At 26.2% G+C, this 19,541-nt stretch overlaps 1 protein-coding gene across 1 annotated transcript in view; it reads right to left on the bottom strand.

Annotated features, from left to right (window-relative positions):
- Positions 1–19,129, bottom strand: part of LOC113547825 (extracellular matrix-binding protein ebh-like) — a 30,179-nt gene extending 11,050 nt beyond the window's left edge. Inside the window, exons 1-4 of the mRNA XM_026948349.1 lie at positions 19,028–19,129; positions 5,964–6,099; positions 4,024–4,157; positions 20–3,617 (exon numbers count right to left, since the gene is read on the bottom strand). Of these exons, the coding sequence (XP_026804150.1) occupies positions 20–3,617; positions 4,024–4,157; positions 5,964–6,075 (3,844 nt within the window). The 5' untranslated portion in view covers positions 6,076–6,099; positions 19,028–19,129. The remainder of the gene's footprint in view (positions 1–19; positions 3,618–4,023; positions 4,158–5,963; positions 6,100–19,027) is intronic.
- Between the last annotated feature and the right edge of the window lie 412 nt (positions 19,130–19,541).

Genomic DNA, 19,541 nt, shown 5'->3' with positions numbered 1-19,541 from the left:
TTTTGATTTTTGGTTTTTTTACAATTAATTTCATTTACTGTTGATTCTAAAGTTGTTAGTTTATATTTTGTGTTCAATGAGTTGTGTGAAGTATCTTTTTCTTTTTTAAAATCTTTTGTAACAGTATTTGATAGATCGTTTGCTAATTGATAGTTGGATAATATTTTTCCTTTTTCTTTAGTATTTCCTAATGTTTCATCTTCTTTTTCTGTTTTCCCCGTATTAGGTCTTTTTATGCTTAACTTTTTCGCATTATTATATGAAGTCGATTCTGATGAAATTTCTTTCTCTTCGATTACTTTTACCATATTTTCATTTAGTTTTGATACTTTGTTTTCTAAATTTGGATTTTCAATCATAATATCCTTAATTCTGTTTATTTGTGATAATTTATTATTATTCTCTTTTTCTACTTCTATATGTATAGCTTCTGTCATTTTTTTCGTCTCTTGAAATTCGCTATCTTTCTTTTTTAATTGATTTGTTGCTGTATTTTTAGTTGAGTTTATAGTTGTACCCATATTATTATTTTCCACTTTTCCATATATTATTTCTTTTTCAATTGTATTGTGTATTTTTCTTAATTCATTGTCGTTAATCTGTAATTTTATTGTTTCAATTTTGTTTTTATCATCAATATTTTGTATTACTTCAGTTTTTTCTGATATATTTGATTTTATTGTTTCAGTCATAGTTTCAATTTTTATATCACTTGGTGTTTTGGTTAGCATAATCTCTGTGTCTTGTACTATTTCTTCGTTATTGTTTTTTTTAACTTCAACATTTTTCGTTTCGTTTTCTGTTATCATCCTTTTAAAGTCGTTGTTTATTTGTTGGTTATTTATGTGTTTTTTTGCTATGTTTACAAGTGTCTGAGGATTATTTTTAGTCAATTTTTCTGATTGCATTTCACTTGGATGCATATTTGTTTTAATTATATTTTTGACATATTTAAATAGATGATTATTATCCTTTTTTGTTTTATCTAATATTATTTTTGATATTTCATTTTTATCAATATGATTTTTTAATTGAGATTTGAGTTTTTCAATACATTTAGTTTTAATTTCTTTATTTTCATCGTTGTTACGAAGTTTAGTTTCTTGTAAATTAAATGTTTCTTGTATATCATGGTTTTCATTGATCGAAGTGTTTTCCGTATTTGATAAATTTTTATTTAAATATAATTGTGTAATTTTTTCAACTATTTTGTTTTTGAAATTGTTTAATACGGGTTCAATTGAGTTTTCAATTATTAACTTTTGGTTTTCATTTATTATGAAATTAATATTGGATATATTGCTTATATTTTGTCGATTATCTTCTGATTTATATCTTAAAGTCGGTAATTCACCCTCAATCGATGCTAATACTGTGCTATTTATAGGAAAACTTTGGCTATTTGTATTTTTTTCTGCAATGATATCGTTCTTAATTTTGAATTCTTCTTTTACTGGTTCTGTATTAATTTTTATTTCGTAACTAGTTGTTACTAAATCACTTTTGTCTAATGTTTTATTATTTTCTTTATTGATTTTCTTTAATTCTTTGTTGTTGTATTCGTGAAATTTATGTGTTTCAATTAAGTCCATATTATATTCTAAGGATATTTGCTCATCTTGAATTTGCATTTGCATTTTATCATCTAATTTATAAATGGTAGCATTATTAAGTTGATGACAGTTTAATACATTTGCTTCATTAGTAATTGAATATTCATTTTTTATTATTTCATTTGTAGACAATTTATTTTCTAGTTGTATTGTTTTGTGTTTATCTATATCGTGTTCAGTAAAGGGTATAACAAAATTATTATTGGTTATTTTATCATTTTTCGTTTTATTTATTTCACCATCGTGTTTATTTTTTTTGATAATTAATTCTTTAGTTGTGTTATTGATGTCACAGTATATTTCATTAGAAGTATTATCTGTAGGTGTGATTTCATTTAGATAATGATATTTTACGTCTTTATTGATTGTATCCATTAGTTTCATATTTGTTGGACTTTTACTCAACAAATTATCACTTTTTTGTTCATTTGTTGGTTTTATAGAGTTTTCAAATAAGTTATCTATATTAATATTAATGCTAATTGGCTGAGCAAGAAGTGTTTCAAAGCTTGAACAGATTTCATTTGAATTGTTTTTATATGTTAAGTTTATATCTCTCGGAATCTCAGATAGTATTTTTAATACTTGTATTGAACATTTTTCACAAACACAATTAGTTATTTTTGTTATAATACTTGCTAAAGGGGTATAAATATTGTATTGTGCTGAATCGCTTATTTTTTGAATCGCAGAATCTTTGGGATGCGATTCTAGCTCGTTAATATTTTCCATTACAACTACAGTTTTTTCGTTATCATCATCAAAACACGATACTTCATTTTGTGTACATAGTTCATTGTCTATACATTTGATTTCGGATTTATCTATTATAGTAATTGGATCTAGAAACGTTTCAATTTGGTTTTGTCCATAAATAAGTTCATTTGTATTATACGTTTTATTTTGTTTTTCTACGTCGTGTGAATTCTCATGATTTAAGCTTTCCTTTAATAATGCACTGTTTGTAGGTCCTAGGTGATTTAATGATACATTTTTTACTCGAGGTATATCGCTTGTATTTCTAGTGCTTTTATCTAGCTTTATTATGGACTTCTTTATCCGGTTACTTTTGGCATCTATAGAATTTATATCATTTTTCTTACTATTTATATTGGAAATATCTAAGTTACTCCAAAATTTTTCTTCGGTGGATTTAGGAATCGAATTAATAATTGGTGAATTTAAATCATTGACATTAGTATCATGATCATTGACAGTTACAATTTTCGGTTGAATATTCGAATTTGTTGAAATTTCATTGATCAAATCAGTTTTTGGGCTTGTTTTGGATATGTTAGATGTACGTTTATTAATTTTTTTTTGAAAATTTATACTATTGGATTCAAATTTTGTTACTATAGACATAACGTCTGTTCGTATAGAGTTTTCTACCGATGCTGGAAGAACATTTCTACTAATAGATGGTTTTCTGGGTTCAATGACAGGAATATTACTGTCACAAGTTTCAAGAGGTACATGCTTGGCCTTAGCAAATTTACTTACCATTTTATATTTCTTTGTACCTAAACGAATTTGAGATCTAGAATTTGTCGGGCTTTTTTCTACCGATATATAATATGGAGAGCGGCAAATGGATAAACCATTTCGTACTAGTGTTAATGTATACACTCCTTCTGCAAATGGTGTGTAAGTAACTTTGATTCTATCTTCATCATAAAAATAATCCATGGGAATTAATTTTGTATCAATAAGGTTTGTAGGGTCTTGGCTTGATATTGTGATTTGACCACTTTCTCCGTGACGTCCTTTGAGTCTAATAACGACGTTTTCAAAATTATTATCATATTTTGAGTACAAATAAAATTCTGATTCACGTCCAACGTTTGCAGTTATCAAACCTAGGCCACGCGCAACATAAGAGTCATCGACAAAATGCTCCATAAATTGATCTATTTTCTGTTTTTCTTTGCAATTTTCATTAGATATCAATAATTGAGCATTTTTAATAAAATCATTCACTTTTGGTTCATCTTCTGCAATTATCTAAAAAAAAAAAAATATTATTTTAATAAATTAATAATCTACTTTCAAGTTATATTATTAAAAAAAAAAAAGATATCTAAACATTATTTATATATTACCTATATTTTATATCAATTATTTTATCTTTTGGTGTATATATATATGATATGATTATTATCTCTCGCTTATCTAGTTTATTGCCTTTTAGCTTATTAAAAATATTAAACCTAATAATTATGTTAAACAAGATATACAGTTTTATTAAAATATCCTCTATATTTATTTAAATATAGCTTATTAATATAATATTATTCACTATAAGAATAATTAATATAATGAAATAAAATAATAATTTTAAAGTAGATATACAAAATTAGAAAACTGAATGTGAATATACAATTTTTTATTATTTAATTTTTAAACTTACCAGAGGAATGTCAAAGTGTTTTTGGATCAGTCCTTGGACAGCAATAACATTTTTCGGTGCATTGTTATTATTCGGATTCAATTCAGATAATGTTGTTGTATCTGTTGTCACAACAGTAGTTTTTTTTTGTCCGTCTATATACAAACAAAAACAACTAAAAAAAAGGTTCACTTATTGAGTATCAAAATGCTACCTACACAACTACAGAATCTTGTACGTTTTAAAAATTTCCCAATAACCGAATTCCTCTTTTATTGGTTTGAGAATTTTTTTTTTTTTTTATTAACGGACGTGATTTAACAATAAAATTCAGTTCCACATTAAAAAAAAAAAAAAAAAAAAAAAAACTGTATTATTATATTTGACCAAATGCTATATTATGTAGTTATGTAATAACAGATTTGTGTTTACTCTCGTGGGCTTTTTAAATTGTCATATTCAATATAATGTGTAAATGATATGTTCAATTCCAACAGACAAGAACTTTAAAGTTGACGTATAACTTATAAAAAAAAATCTATTGCTATTTATACATATTTTGATATTTTGCATGTTATACGATCTTTGAATATAAACCAATAATATTTTTGTTTGATAAGAATAACAATGGAAAATAAGAGAGTCATGTTAAAAAAATTTAAAATATTCACTCAGTAAGGTTAGAAATGTAGTTACAGTGGAATCTCGATTATCCGGGGTAATGGCAAGTAGGGGGTCACACGGATAAATGAAAACCACGGTTAATCGAGACTTTTTATAATGTCATTTTTTTATTTAATTATAATTAGAAATAAATAGGTAAAATGTTATAATAATGAAATTTTGAAAATATTTAATTATAATTATAAATACATACATACATACAATTTTATAATAAAGCAATTTTGAAGTTTTGTATTTATTTATAATTAAAAATATATACAATAATGTTATACATCTATAGTCCATACTTATATTTGAATTTTCAGGAAAGTGAGCACGGTTAATCGCTAACACGGATAATCGAGGTTCTACTGTATATAATTATCATGATATTATTATATATTAAAGATAGTTAAGTACAATTTACTAAGGATAATAGTATAATACACATAATACATTATAACATAAACCTCTAAAAAATACATTTATAATTATAATTCAAATAAAAATTTAAATACATACATATTTCATAGTTTTTTATGATAGTTATTATTTGTAACTTATAATTAGCAATATGAATTGATTACCAAAACTTTTTCTTACTTATAATTTTACAGAATATTATCTGTAGGTAAGTTATAGATAATAACAACATTAAGTATTATCATTAAAATTAAAATTTTTTCCATCAACTATTCGGGAGAGATCGAGATGGTAACATTTTTTAACCATTTTTATCGTCGAACGCACATAATAAATGTATATCATAATTTCGTATAATTACTGCAATTTAGTTATCCATTATAAAAATAATTTATTATTGAACGTTTTATAACTATGAGTATTATGATATCACTAGATATAGTAGTCTTAGTCTATATTTATATATCAAAGATATATAAGAAATATAATAAACCATAACTGGTGCTTACCTCAATAAAACTTGATCGGTTAATTTAATGTGTAAAATACTATTATTATCGAAAGTACCTAACTCCTAATGACCATACCTTGTGTAATTGTAAAAATTAAAAAAAAATCACAGCTTAGGAATATTTTCTATTCAATAAAAGGTTTTTATAGTTTTTTGAAAAAGATAATGTATTTTTGTAATTTTTTTATTTATATTAACCACAAAACACTATGGGAAAAAGGAAAAAAGCGACAAACCACCCCGTGTATTATACTTGAAGTTTGTATAAGGTTTTAGACACATGTATTTTTATTTTTCTCCTGTTTTGTCACAAAATAAGGTTCAAAGCATTATTAAAATTAAATATTAAAACAAAATCACTCACGTCCTACGTAGTTTTTTATCCATGCAATAAAATAGTTGAGTGATTGGAAAATAAATAAAATCACTGCAATTACCCATGTTAAGATGTTGTGTAATGCTGTTTGTTCTATCATAATCTATTACATGTCAACTAGAGCCTGAAACAATAATACGAGTATATAATCAATTAAAAATAGAAATTTAACAAGTGGAGATAATACATATTAAATGTACTAGGCATTAGAAATATTAGAATATTAGAAATAATCTTATTAATAGCTTCATACTTTGCAATAAGGCTCAGAATAACACATTGCCTGTTCTGTGGTTTAAATGATTTGAAAAATACTTTCTACGTGCAGTTTCGTCTTGACTGAATATCCTTTATTCTTCACGTGATTATTTTCTTGCACAATATTCCTTTAATCTCTCAAGTCTTGTTGACCACATCTAATCTTGTATTTTTATCCAACATCCTAATTGGTGAAATCGATTCGCAAACACTTTAGTTCTTATTACTTTCAAAATATAATTTCGTTGCACTTGTTCATCTGCCCCGTTGTTTATAATCTTTATTTTTCCCGCAAACTACTTTGGCAATTTCTTTATTATCTGACTTTAATTCTACAAATCGGTTATTCAAATTTTGATAATTAACTAGTTATATTATTCTGTTAACCTCATTATTTTTTTGCTTGTTCCATAATTCTACATAATTAAATAAAATGTTATTTAATAAATTATTTTTAAAAATAACATTCACGTAGATAAATAAACACAAAATAAATATATAGGCTTTAGAATTTTCACTATTTATTTTAATGGACGATATAGGTATCTTAATCAGTGATTAGCTACTATACAACCATTTTGCAAAACTTAAATAATTTTCTAAATATTAACATGACTTTGTCGATGATTAAGTATTCTCTTTTTTTTTTACTATTATTAATTAGATGCCGTTTATTATTGTTTCATATACATTTTTATAAGATACGTATTATTCATAAAATTTATTTAGAATTTAAAATTTTTATAATTTATAACTTATAAATGATCATATCCTATTTTATTAAATAATGATTGATGTGATAGTGAATTATTAATAAAGCGTAGCACTTCCACTTTTCATTTATTCAAATACCTAGAAAGCCAATTTTTATTTGAAAAATAAATTTTTAATTCCAAGTATTGTTTCTGCAGTAATTAGAATATTTTTATTACCATGCTTAGTTTATAATACAACTTTATTGTTCTATAATTTATTTCATTTGTATTTAACATTTTATGATATCATAGTTATCTCATTTTTAATGTAAATTAATTTTTTTATAATAGAAATACACATTTTAAATTTATAGCCTTATGAACTACTGTATTACTTGTTTAAATTTTACTTAACAAAAATTGCACGGTGTATTATGTAAATTTTAATAACACAATATCCATAGAAGTATTCTTAAAATAATACAATTGAAATATTACTACCTAATAACTACAACTATTCAACAATTTTAATGAATCTACTCTTATTTAATCAATTATCTTTGCTCGACATGTTGCCTAATTTTTTCCCTCACACAGTTTGTACACTTATGGATAATAATTAATGGTAAACTCTATTAAAATTATTAATTCATTATGGTAACATTAATTGATTATCTTTTTAATTTGAATGAAAAAATAAAACCATTGAAATTTGTTTGACTTGGACCCATTGTTTGGTATTTCTATTTTCAGTGTATTAAACTGTCGATTAATTTTATTTCAGAAACAATTAATGAATAACGATTGTGTTTAATACATTCAGCTGTCGTCTTGATTATATTTATGAAGTATAACTACATAATTAATAATCAAACTTATAATCAAACTTCATCGTTTCAGAAAAAAAAAAAGGAAAAAATGTAATGGTAAAATTATCAGTACTTAAAATAGATTGCCTAAGAGAATACACAAATAGTAATAATAATATTAAATTAAAAAATAGGGAGATTTATAATTTTCAGCACGACAAGGTATGTTATTTTTTTCCATCTTTCAATAACGTTTACAAAAAAGACCTTGACAAAAATTTGGAAATGGTTTTATGAATTAAAAATAAGTACATAATCATAGAATAATAGGATTCATTTTAAACTCAATGAATCGCATAATTATTTAAATTCTGGTCCTACGAAGTTGCATGAGAATCTTCGGTTAGTGTTTTCCTGTTGCGTGATAACTTTACTGGTTAGAAATATAATATTATCAAAATATTTTATTTCCGATAATTGCCGAAGAACAAAGAAAAAAATTTCAAAAAATTGTAAATCATTTTATATACCTACTGGCATCGCTCTATACATATTCATACCTGTCACATGATGTATTCACCATACTAGAAAGCATGTAGATATTCACATAGCTGAGTGTGTGTTTTGAATCAATTACCAAATAAATAAGAAATGTTTGTGAAAATTCATCACAAGGGTTTATAAAAATGAGCTTTATTTTCATAGAGCAAAATCTACAAATAAAACGTAAATCAGGGCGACTCTGTAACACCGGGGATGAGATTTTAAAATGAGAAAATAATGGGAATTTTATGGCACCATTTGGAAAAAAACGTCACAACGTTAATGTGTTTTCTGTATGTTTAGTATAAAGCTTACTTGGTCGCCTATGCTTGGACCAACCTCCGTCGAGAAAAATCTTGTTTTTATATTTCGTCTCGTAAAATGACCGTTTACGATACGATCGATCTAGAATGAAAAACTTGTCGCGACTGTCAATAGCCGATTTATGTAAACAATTAATAAACAACGAAGCACATTTAACACGCATACATAGGTACACAAACGGTGTATAAAAGCAATATTTAAATATTATCACCCATTTAAAGCATTAAAATGTTCGCGATTTAATAGTATTACCATAGGAACTATAGCTTATAGGATATAAGTAGAAATCGCTTACTTGGCTAGATTAAGTAAGAATAAATTAAAAATATGAACATTTTATACATGAATATTATGAAAATAATATTATTAAAAAAAATGTTGCATGACCAATATAACATGAATAAAACGACTTTATTTTTAAAATGCCAACCATGGTTACGCCAAAAATTTCAAATGATTGCTTTTTTCACTACAAAAAGTAGTAATGGAAGAAAGTTTTCTTAACGTAATATACAAACACTAAACAGTCGTTTTAATCTTATCTTTCGGTCTTTTATATTGCTCTGTAGATAGGTAGGTACATTATTAAAAATATAACCTTAATAATATAAATATATCGATGTATAATCGCTAAATATATTTTATAAGGATAGTAATGATTTGAGATAAAAAGAAAACGAAAACACACATAAATGCAAGTCATTCGAATTTAGTAGTAAATAGCTATATTATTAGCTACATGAAGAAATTTACTAAACATTATAATATAAATAATTTTTAAATTAATAATTATTTTTATTTTTACTTCCGATAATTATAAAAAATAAACTTGAAATTGTCAAATGGCCAATATTATAAAGATTATAACTCAAAAAGGGTCAAAATGTTATAATGAATTAAGAATGCTAATATAAATATTAGATGAAAATTTAAAGTTTATGTGGTCAAAATCGATTTTGTCAAAAACTGGTTTTGGGTGAAAATTTCAGTTTTTTATGATTTCTTTTTCTTTTTCCTGATTATTTTGATAAATACTGAGAATCTTTTTTAAAATACAAAACAATTTTCTAGATTTAATTTATCAACAGAAGCAAAAAGTCTAGTTCATGATTAGAGCAACTTTTTACTATAAAAAGTACCAAAAAAAAAAGTTATTATTATTAAAAAAAATACACATTCATCATTGTAAAATAAATTTATTCACGGCCCTTCTCAGAATCTAAAGCAAATACAATGTGTGACGTTCGCCAAACACTACGTTATTTAGAAAAATATTATTTAATGAGTTTATAGCTGTGTAAATTAATTTTAACCGCCAAGTTATTGTTATACAAAATATATTATAATATAGAGATTTATACTAGCTTATAGAACTTTGTACTTAGAACTATAACTGTTTGAAGTATCTTTTTTTATATATTCATTATACGATATTATAAGATTAATTTTACATTTTCATAGTCATTGTAGCCCGCTTAAGGGTAGTTATACCATTAAATATTAATAATTATTATTCAATGTCATCGGTGATCCTATTAGCGTGTCCGAAGTCTCCGGTCAAGCATTTGTACTTTACAGTATATAACGAAAAATATATTTTACGTTTAAAAATTAGATACAACGTAAAAACATAAACGTCCACGATGTTGGTTCAAAAGAATGGTATTTTTCTTTTACTTCTTAAAGTTTATTATATTGTTATATTAAACGTGAAATTTACGACATACGCGGTTCACAGTTATTACATTTATGCATACCCCCGCGTACCACGGGTTCTGTAGTTGTACGTATTATTGTTTTCTTCGTATAATTTATAGTTTTATACGCGTTTATACATTGTTCGAAACTATCGCGGTGTTATTTGTATAGGTACCTATGAGCAAATATTTTACAAGCGTATCAACGCTGAAAACTAAGTACTAACACACACACACACACTAAAACTATATAATAAAATATATATGTATGTGGATTATTGTGGTTTGTAGATTATGTGTGTGTGTGTGCGCGCGCGCGCATTTATATTATGTTTTGTAAATTTATCGATTTCATTTGCTCGAAAATACCTATGCAGGTAAATATCACATTATTGTATGTTATAATATAGGTCGGTATCGTTTCATGATTATTGACTTGGATTAGTCTTATGTATGATCAGATGAAGTAGAATATGATTGATAATAGTGAGTTTTTATTTTGTATTACAATAGCGGATAATTATATATATATATATATATATATATTCAGACATCTAGGTGCCTATCTATTTATTATTGTATATTATGTTAATATTGAAATATCTAAATAGTGTTTTCTAAGACTAATCGTTTGATTTAAATTTGTAATAATATATATAACTTAGAATAAAGAATATAGAAGTAAAAATATATTTCTGTTTTTTTTCTTAATGGTAATGCACATAAAGTTTTATACTCATCTGAGCGTAGTTAAAAAAAATAATGTACTAGTTTTATTAGTTGTATTGTGCATCAAGGATAAAATGTACTTCAATTTTTAATATTAAGTGGGAAAAAATAATATAAAAAACAGCGAGAAAATAGAAATATTCATGCATCACTAGTTTTTGACAAGATTCAATTTGTTGTTTTGTCATTCATAAGGAATAACAGTAGAAATATAAAATAATTCTTCATCAAATATGAAATAATTTTTAAAATATTTCGGCTCTAAATGAGTTATTCATAGACATTTAAAATTATTGTCGAATTTTTTAAAAGTTTTTTCTTGAATTATGTTGTTACAACATATTTATCTGTAGATCAAAAAGTTTAAAAATTTAATACATTTAACTTTTCTCAAAAGTTCTTATCACATTAATTTGAATACATAAAAAATACACGGGCAAATTATTTTTAAGCGTTTGAAGATCCAATCTTCAAATAAAAATAAAAATAAAATGCGATTTGTAACAATCAATATTAAATTATATGTTTAAATAAGCTATGCACATTTAATATTATAATTTATCAAATAATTTTTTTTATATACCTAACTATAATAGGAAATTGTAATAAATAATTAAATTGTTGATTCCACAAATATGTAAGTGACTCGTGAATGGATAGCGTTTAGTACGCAATGCTTCAATGTTTCGAGAAGAAACGTTAATTTAAATTAATAACCTTATTTGTATAATATAATGTTTATAGTTTTAATCTTTATCTTTGATGATAATAATACTTCAACCTTTGTGCATATAGCCATTAATTATTTTATAGTTTCGAGATTTGTGTTTTCGTACTACTTTAATTAGCAAGATAATTTAATATAACAATAATTATTATATAGGCTTGTCGAGTGCAGCATGGAGATCTATATGAGCTGAGAAAATAATATTGCTGCGGGTACCATTTGCTACACAAATAATAAGCTATCGGTAATAAGTTATTATTTTAAATTATAATGTAATTAATGCCGTATTGTTTGGTCAAAATGTAAAGTTATTGTTTCATTTCATAAACACCGGGGTTTATGGCAAACCATAATGTATAATTATATATATAGTAGAATTTCAGATTCGAGTCATACCTACCATATACCATATTATTATGCCCGGTATTTATGCATATTACCGCCGAACAAACTCAAAACATTTTCCGTAAACGCGACCCGCGACGACATTAGTACTTTGTTCCATTAAAAATAGACCCTTGCCGTGTATTTACCTATACAAGTTGGTGGCAAGTTGAGTAATCCGATCGTATAATAGTTCATTTAAAGTTTATGATGTGATATTCTAGGATAGTTTTCCATACGGTGTTACATGACGCATCCCAAACGGTCATAACGTATATTATGTTCGATAGTTCTAACAAATCCTTCCGTAAAGTACCGCTGCTTTTGCACGTTAATATTATAGCGCATAGATTTATCTTCCTCCTTACAAATCAGTCGCGTGCTTATATTAATGGAGATAAATGCAAGTTAGAGAACGCCCTATAATGTTTTTTATTTATTTATAATAATACGTTATTAATTGGTTATTACACACGCGCACAGCCAAAGCTACAGCGTTACGAAAATCTGTAACCCGTGGAAAACTATTTTATACAATTGTACGACGTTTCAATATTCATAATATTTTACAGGACTATCGTTTGATTCGGATACAGTATATTCGTTTGCGTGCATTTATATTACTACTATATTCACATAGTCGTTTTCCTAGTTACTATTTTCGGGTTGTACAGTGGTTTTTTTTTTCCGCAGACTAATACTGTAGCCTATAGGTAAAGTTTAAAAATATATAGTAGTCGTTCTTGGCCCGTTCCGTTTTTCATTCCAATGAGCTGCAACGGCCCTATACATGCTGCATCCGGATAATTGTTCACTGACCCGGGTGATAATGATGAAAAGAAGATCAAATACTATACTGAGCAGGAGGCGAAATCAACTCCGCCCGTCTGCCGCCGCTAATACCACTACTATACTATAACGGTACGTGATCTGCGAACAGAGTGTTTGTTCCAATTAACGTGTGCTCGACGAGGGTTGTGCGCGGCGTACGAGTCTCCTGTGTAGTGTACGAAATAAAAAATGAAAAAACAACGCCATTTTGCATTTCAATTTTTCTTTCCAGCTGTCTGCAGCCACCGAATGAACCGCTGTGAATGTTAACTCGCGTTGATTGACCCGCTCGGACGAGAAGCGCAGCGGTACGCAGGAGATGGAAATTAGTGTTTGTGTCTGCCGGTGGCGGTCGTGGTGGCAGAAAATAAAATAAAAGAAAAACCGTTCTTTTGGAAAAAAAGACGACTAAAGCAATAGGCGGTTAACGTGCGAAGAGCGCGTTTGACTTATGAGGATATTATGATCATCATTTGCTCACTAGAAAACGATTTTTTCCTTCTAACGTCTTTGTAACAAATCGAAAAAGAAAACGTCTATATATAATATAGACATAGAGAACTACGGTGCATTACGAACGTGTACCGTTTCGATCATAAAGTCGTTATAGTTGAGCTGCGTATCGCGTGCTAAAATACCGGAAGTATACCTATGCTATAATAACCTATATATACTTACTAATTTTTTATGTTCGGAAATTTGTTCTAAAACGAATTTGCCCGAAGACTAAACGCATTGTGCTCTGCAGGCGTTGTGTTTAAATTTCAAAAGTTACATTAAGCTTTGTAGTAGTTCCTCTTAAGTTCTGTATTGTATGTACCTACGTATATATGTAGTATGTATGCTAGATGTTTTGTCCTTGGTTTTTTTACGTTTACAAAACGATTAAATACCAAAAGCCGCGTGCACACAATGGAATAAGCTGTAACGCGACTCTAAACGGTTGAAAAGCTAACTTAAAGTTATCGAAAACCATTGTTTAGTTTAATATAATGATCGATCGTAGGAAACATGATAGGGTTATATAAATTATTAGAGATGTCTACGAAAAATTGTATACCTATTCGCGTTGTTGTACACAATTTTGGAATTGTTGTTTGATATACGAAACTTGAATGTCGTCACTTAAACAGAAAATATTTGGGAAGATTTATATAAACTAAAAATTAAAAATGCCAAACAATAAAATATTTTTATAAAGGTTAATGTTTTTTTTTTTTTTTTTAAGAAAAAATATAAAATCTATGGAAAGAAACGTGTTTAAATAAACCTTTGTCTGAATTATTAAACGACTGTGAGTGCAGGCGAAAAACGTTTAGTTATTACTTATTCGTGAGTAAATACACAACAAATATGGCAAGTTATTGTGATATTTAAGGAGGGTTTATTCATATACATTTTAAATAAATGTTTATGAAAAATTTAATATTTTCTAAGACGTATAATGACAATGTGTATTTAAATTTGAAGCGTTTACAATTTTTGTTTTTATTTAGTTCTTAAGCATTTACATACTAAAATAATGATGAAATGATCGTATTGGTGGTCAAAATAAAAGAAAAATACAATATAACCTTTCTATAGTTGTTATTAGAGGGCAGAGTTATGATATTTTTAAATCCTAAACAACCATGTAATATTATTAAGAACTAATATTAGAATATAAGTTTAATATTAATATTAATACATATTAGTTTTATAGTCAACTGAACTACTTAGCTGAGTACACATTTTAACAAATTTTTTCCAATTAAAGTTGAAATATATTAATATTTAACATTGTATATGAATCGTCTAAGTTTTTTGTTTCCTGAAATGTTTGAAATAAACTAAACATATGATTATAGTTTGGGGTTGACGGGATGGTTTTTATATTTTTTATACATTCGTCATAATTAAATATATTTTACAGTCATCCTTAGTGCCTGTATGTTAAATATTTTTTGTTTCAAATAAATTAGAGTGATGCTATACATGTTCAGTAACATTGGCTTTATAAATGTACAGTTAAATAATATGCAAATATAATGTTTGCCTAAATCTGTATTCTGTATCCTCAAGTCGATTTTCCGAAATATTTTGAAAGCATAACTATATGTTTAATTTTTAAATGATTATTACAACTTTAATTGTTAAGTACATATATCAAACATTCGATTTGTTTTTTTTTTGAAATTTTATTACACGGGAATCATAAAAACCTTTTTACGTTTTATAATGAAATTTTTATGTAGGTTCATTATACATAAAGATATTTTATTTTATATTTTGAACAATATTACATTTTATTCTTAGAACATTTTGGAATTTAATAATGTTGCATTATGGTCTCTTAGTTTCATTAAAATATTTAAAAAAAATATCAAATCATGAAACAAGTCATGCTAACTAGTAATTTCAATACTTGATATTGTGTAAATTTTTTTTGTACAATTAGTTGGTTTACGAAATTAAAAATAATAATTATCTATTGTCCATGTTTAAGAAACTATAACATGATAAGTATACACGAGTGTTTAATCAGTTTTTGAAATATTGATAAAATCTTTATATATTTTTTATAACCGTTATTCATTTCGTAAAAAATTTATTTTATTTATGATTAATGTAAAATTTTTAATAATAATAAAATATAGATAAGCATATTGGATAATGATTTATACTAATTTCATATTAAATTATTATATATGAATACACGGTAATCGATATTAACTTTATCACATGCTACAGACCTACGTAATATCATAATTAATGTATTTTTTTGTTTTAGATATAATTTGTTTCTTATTCTTTTATCAGATTATATATTATATTATCATCGTGAAGTTTTGCCTGTCGTAGGGCTGAACGTTGGTAAAGCAAAAACAATCTGACGGAAAAAATATATTATGAGCTCAGCATCCGAACGATTCGTTTGAACTTCCCAAACGAAGGTGTAAGAATCATTAATGTATACATATATTCCATTACCTACTATGATAAACCTGTACGCAAGCGTTACAGAGGTCTGGGAAAAGTTGACTTAGCTTTTAATGAAATATTCAAGTCGCTTATTTATGTATTCGCTTTACGAAATCCTTTGCGCCAAATGGATCATTGTAGTAAACGTTTTCATTGAACGCGGTAAGTTTCAGTTTCATTATACATCACGATAAGTTTTACGAGTTCTGCAAAATCATCTGCCTCGGGGGACGTCATCTGCCTCAGTATATTAGGTTATTTGACATTGCGAGTAGTGCGTAATCAGACGGATACAACGTTGTTAGTAACCATATAAATCTACACATTCTCAATTTTGTATACTTGGTTGAATACAATAATATAATCTACATTCACGTACTATTATTATTTTTTTCCTCGATCAAACAGGGTAGCTTATCTTAGATATGATTTATAGGATATTGCGAAATCTCGCGTTATGTGAGTACACTGGGTACAGTATATTGGTTTAGTCGAATTTTGGTATGCAAGTCACATATAGTGAACTTTTATATCTCACGTTTGTACCTGGTATAGTGGAGAGGTTACGGGAATCAAACATAAATCTCATTTCACATAATATATATATTATATTTGTTTATCTTCAAACAATTTTCAAAAAGTATTATTAAAATTCAGGATTGCTAGAAATTGCATTACGCTATATAATGCTATAATAGATTTGTATTAATTATGATTTATGTAATATAAATAATATCTGTATAATAAATATTTATTATTGAGCACATAATATGGAACAATTTTTTCAATTTTTCAGTGATTTATTTATTATCATTAGACATTAAACAAATAATAATGAAAACGGTTTTGAAAAATTGTCTAGTAACTACGAAAAACCGGAAAAAAATAGTTATTATACTATTGAATTAAGTCTTTTTCAAAGTTTTTTTTAATAATAAACATTTTAACGATAGTATTGAGTCAAAAAATACTAAATAATAATTCAAAACGATTATAATTATCATAGATTATTATTTACTGTTATACGTAAAACATGATTTCAAGTAAATAATAAATACAAGATGTTTTTATTAAGGAATGGATTTAACAAATTATTCATAAAATTACAAGAAACACAGTATATAGTATGATATAAATTTTAGAGAATAATTTTTTGAATTAATTTTTTGTAAGTTAGTTTTCATTTTTCAATGTTTTTTTTTTTTAAATATTTGAACTTAATAATTTAACATTTGCCAGTCAATTGTTGCATACTTTTAAATTAGTATTTTGTGAATTCTTAAATTTTTCAGTGCTATTCATTTTACCCATTGTTTAATCAAATTAATTTCTTAAAACAGTTTTCAAGTATTTTTATACATTCGTGATATATAATATTATCATACCTACATTAGAGTAATTACTGTTATATAAATATAATAAACAGTTATAAAACCTTTTGTTAGAAGATTATATTTACAATTATTATTATTATTGTTATTATTTTAACGAAAGAGTTGGCATTTTGTTACTAAAATATGTTTATCAAATTTAACTTTCGACTATTATGTATACTTGTTTAAATTTTAAATCACTTATAATAAAGTTAATTTTATATTTTATATGAATTACATATTGACATAATACACGAAAAAGGATGTATGAATTTGCACAATCAAGTACGAGTGTAGAAGGTAAACAATATACACAATTACTATTTTGTATGTATACTGTTTAAAGTTTATCAGCAAATTTATTCATTATAATATTATTATCTATACGTGCTATGAATTATTTTGCCTGCTGCGATGTGGCTGAACAAAGACCACGAAAGTGACGTGTGCTATTGTATAATATTAAACTATAGCCCTTTATTAAAGGTTTTGTACTGCCTGTTAACGATTTTATTTGAATTAGACGTTATTTTAACTAAATATAATAAATACGTAATACGCTTACAATTTGGGCTATAAATACCAAAATACGTTTTATTTAGATAAATTATAAATTGCTTACGGTACACTATATTGATTTAAATAATACAATTATAGTAAATGCAATATTTACTTATTTAATTTAAATGAATATGTTATAATTACACACTCAGGCGTGTTACTGGCCACTTTCTTCTGTTTATTATCAATTTTATACTAATTGTAAAAGGTTTTAAGACTAAAAGAAATATTCTAAAAATGAATTTAGTTCGTTGTTTTTTGTTTTTAAATTTTTAATAAGTAAAGGTAACATTTAAGCACTAACAACAAGAGTGAGTTTTTAGTAACGGAATATCTTTTTGTATGGTTTAAATTATTAATATAATATATATATATATATAAAACAATATTTTTTGATTTTTAGTCTATAAATTAAGAATTAAGAATATTTCATTAGGTTTAGTTTAAGTTTAAAAGATATGTTCTATTGGTCTATATGATACATAAAAATGAAAATAGAACTATTATTTAGTTTAATCATTTTACACTCGCACAATATTTTTGTAAATTACAATAATTATAATTTTATATTATTATCGATCTAATTCATAAATCTTTTAATCATACGATACTTGTTACATGATGTTTAGTAACAGAAATAGTTCTTTCGAATTTTGATATAGATATGATAATATCTACATTTTTAAAATAATCATTTGTTGAATAATTTAAAATAAAAAAGGTGGTTCTCATTAAAATAATAAAAAAAAATAATAGGAGAATACTCCTTAAATGGTATAAAAAAAAATTATTTAATGCCGAGCTATATAAACATTATAAACAATCTCCAAAAATACAATTAATTTATAATGAGCTAATAGTCTCTAGAATACAATTTAGTGATCCATAATTAGTCCATTAAAGCTTAGTGAACCGTTAAATGAATCAATTTTTTGAATGCAACTTTGCGTAAATGTTTAAAAGTGGCTTAAAAATTTCAAAAACCGGAAACAGAATAAATGCACGATTAAAGGGTATAGTGTACAGAGCACGGTTGGCGAATCATCCTATGTACATATTATTATTATAATATTATTACGATAGTACGATACGTATAAATGCATAATATACGCGTAAAATAATATAATATCGTATCCAACACGAAACAAGTTAAAACTTACCGGATGTACTGACGTTACTGGTGGTGACGGCGGCGTGTAGGCGTATTTTACCACAGCGATATATTACTATGTATACGTCGTGTGTCTTCGATTGTGTCGCCGACCGACCGACTAATCGCGCCGTCCAGTCGCATCGGGCTAACGATGCGATGTTATTGTTAATTTATTATTATATTAACGCCGCTCGGCCAGAAAAGAAACCCCGCCTGAACACGAGTTTCAACCCCTCTACGGTACTCCCTCTCGGACAAACATTCCCATGTCGCTTCCGTTAGCGATCACCCTCTCCCGCTAGGAGTTCGGTTAATGCTGTCCAAGGACGACGCCGCTGCCAAACGTATTGAGTATTGTTGAAAATTCTATTAAGACGCTTCCCACAAGCGCCTATATTTCTCTGTAATTATTAGCTACCTATAATAATTACAGTATCATGCGTATCATTCATTAATTAGAAACTACAAAGACAATGAGTCAGTACGATGATTCTAATTAACAACTATGTTTTGGGTACGCT

The sequence above is a fragment of the Rhopalosiphum maidis genome, chromosome 1 (genome assembly GCF_003676215.2).
Source record: "Rhopalosiphum maidis isolate BTI-1 chromosome 1, ASM367621v3, whole genome shotgun sequence".
NCBI classification, from domain to species: domain Eukaryota; kingdom Metazoa; phylum Arthropoda; class Insecta; order Hemiptera; family Aphididae; genus Rhopalosiphum; species Rhopalosiphum maidis.
The sequence above is the reverse complement of the archived record's forward strand: the minus strand, read 5'-3'. Positions and strand labels throughout refer to the sequence as shown.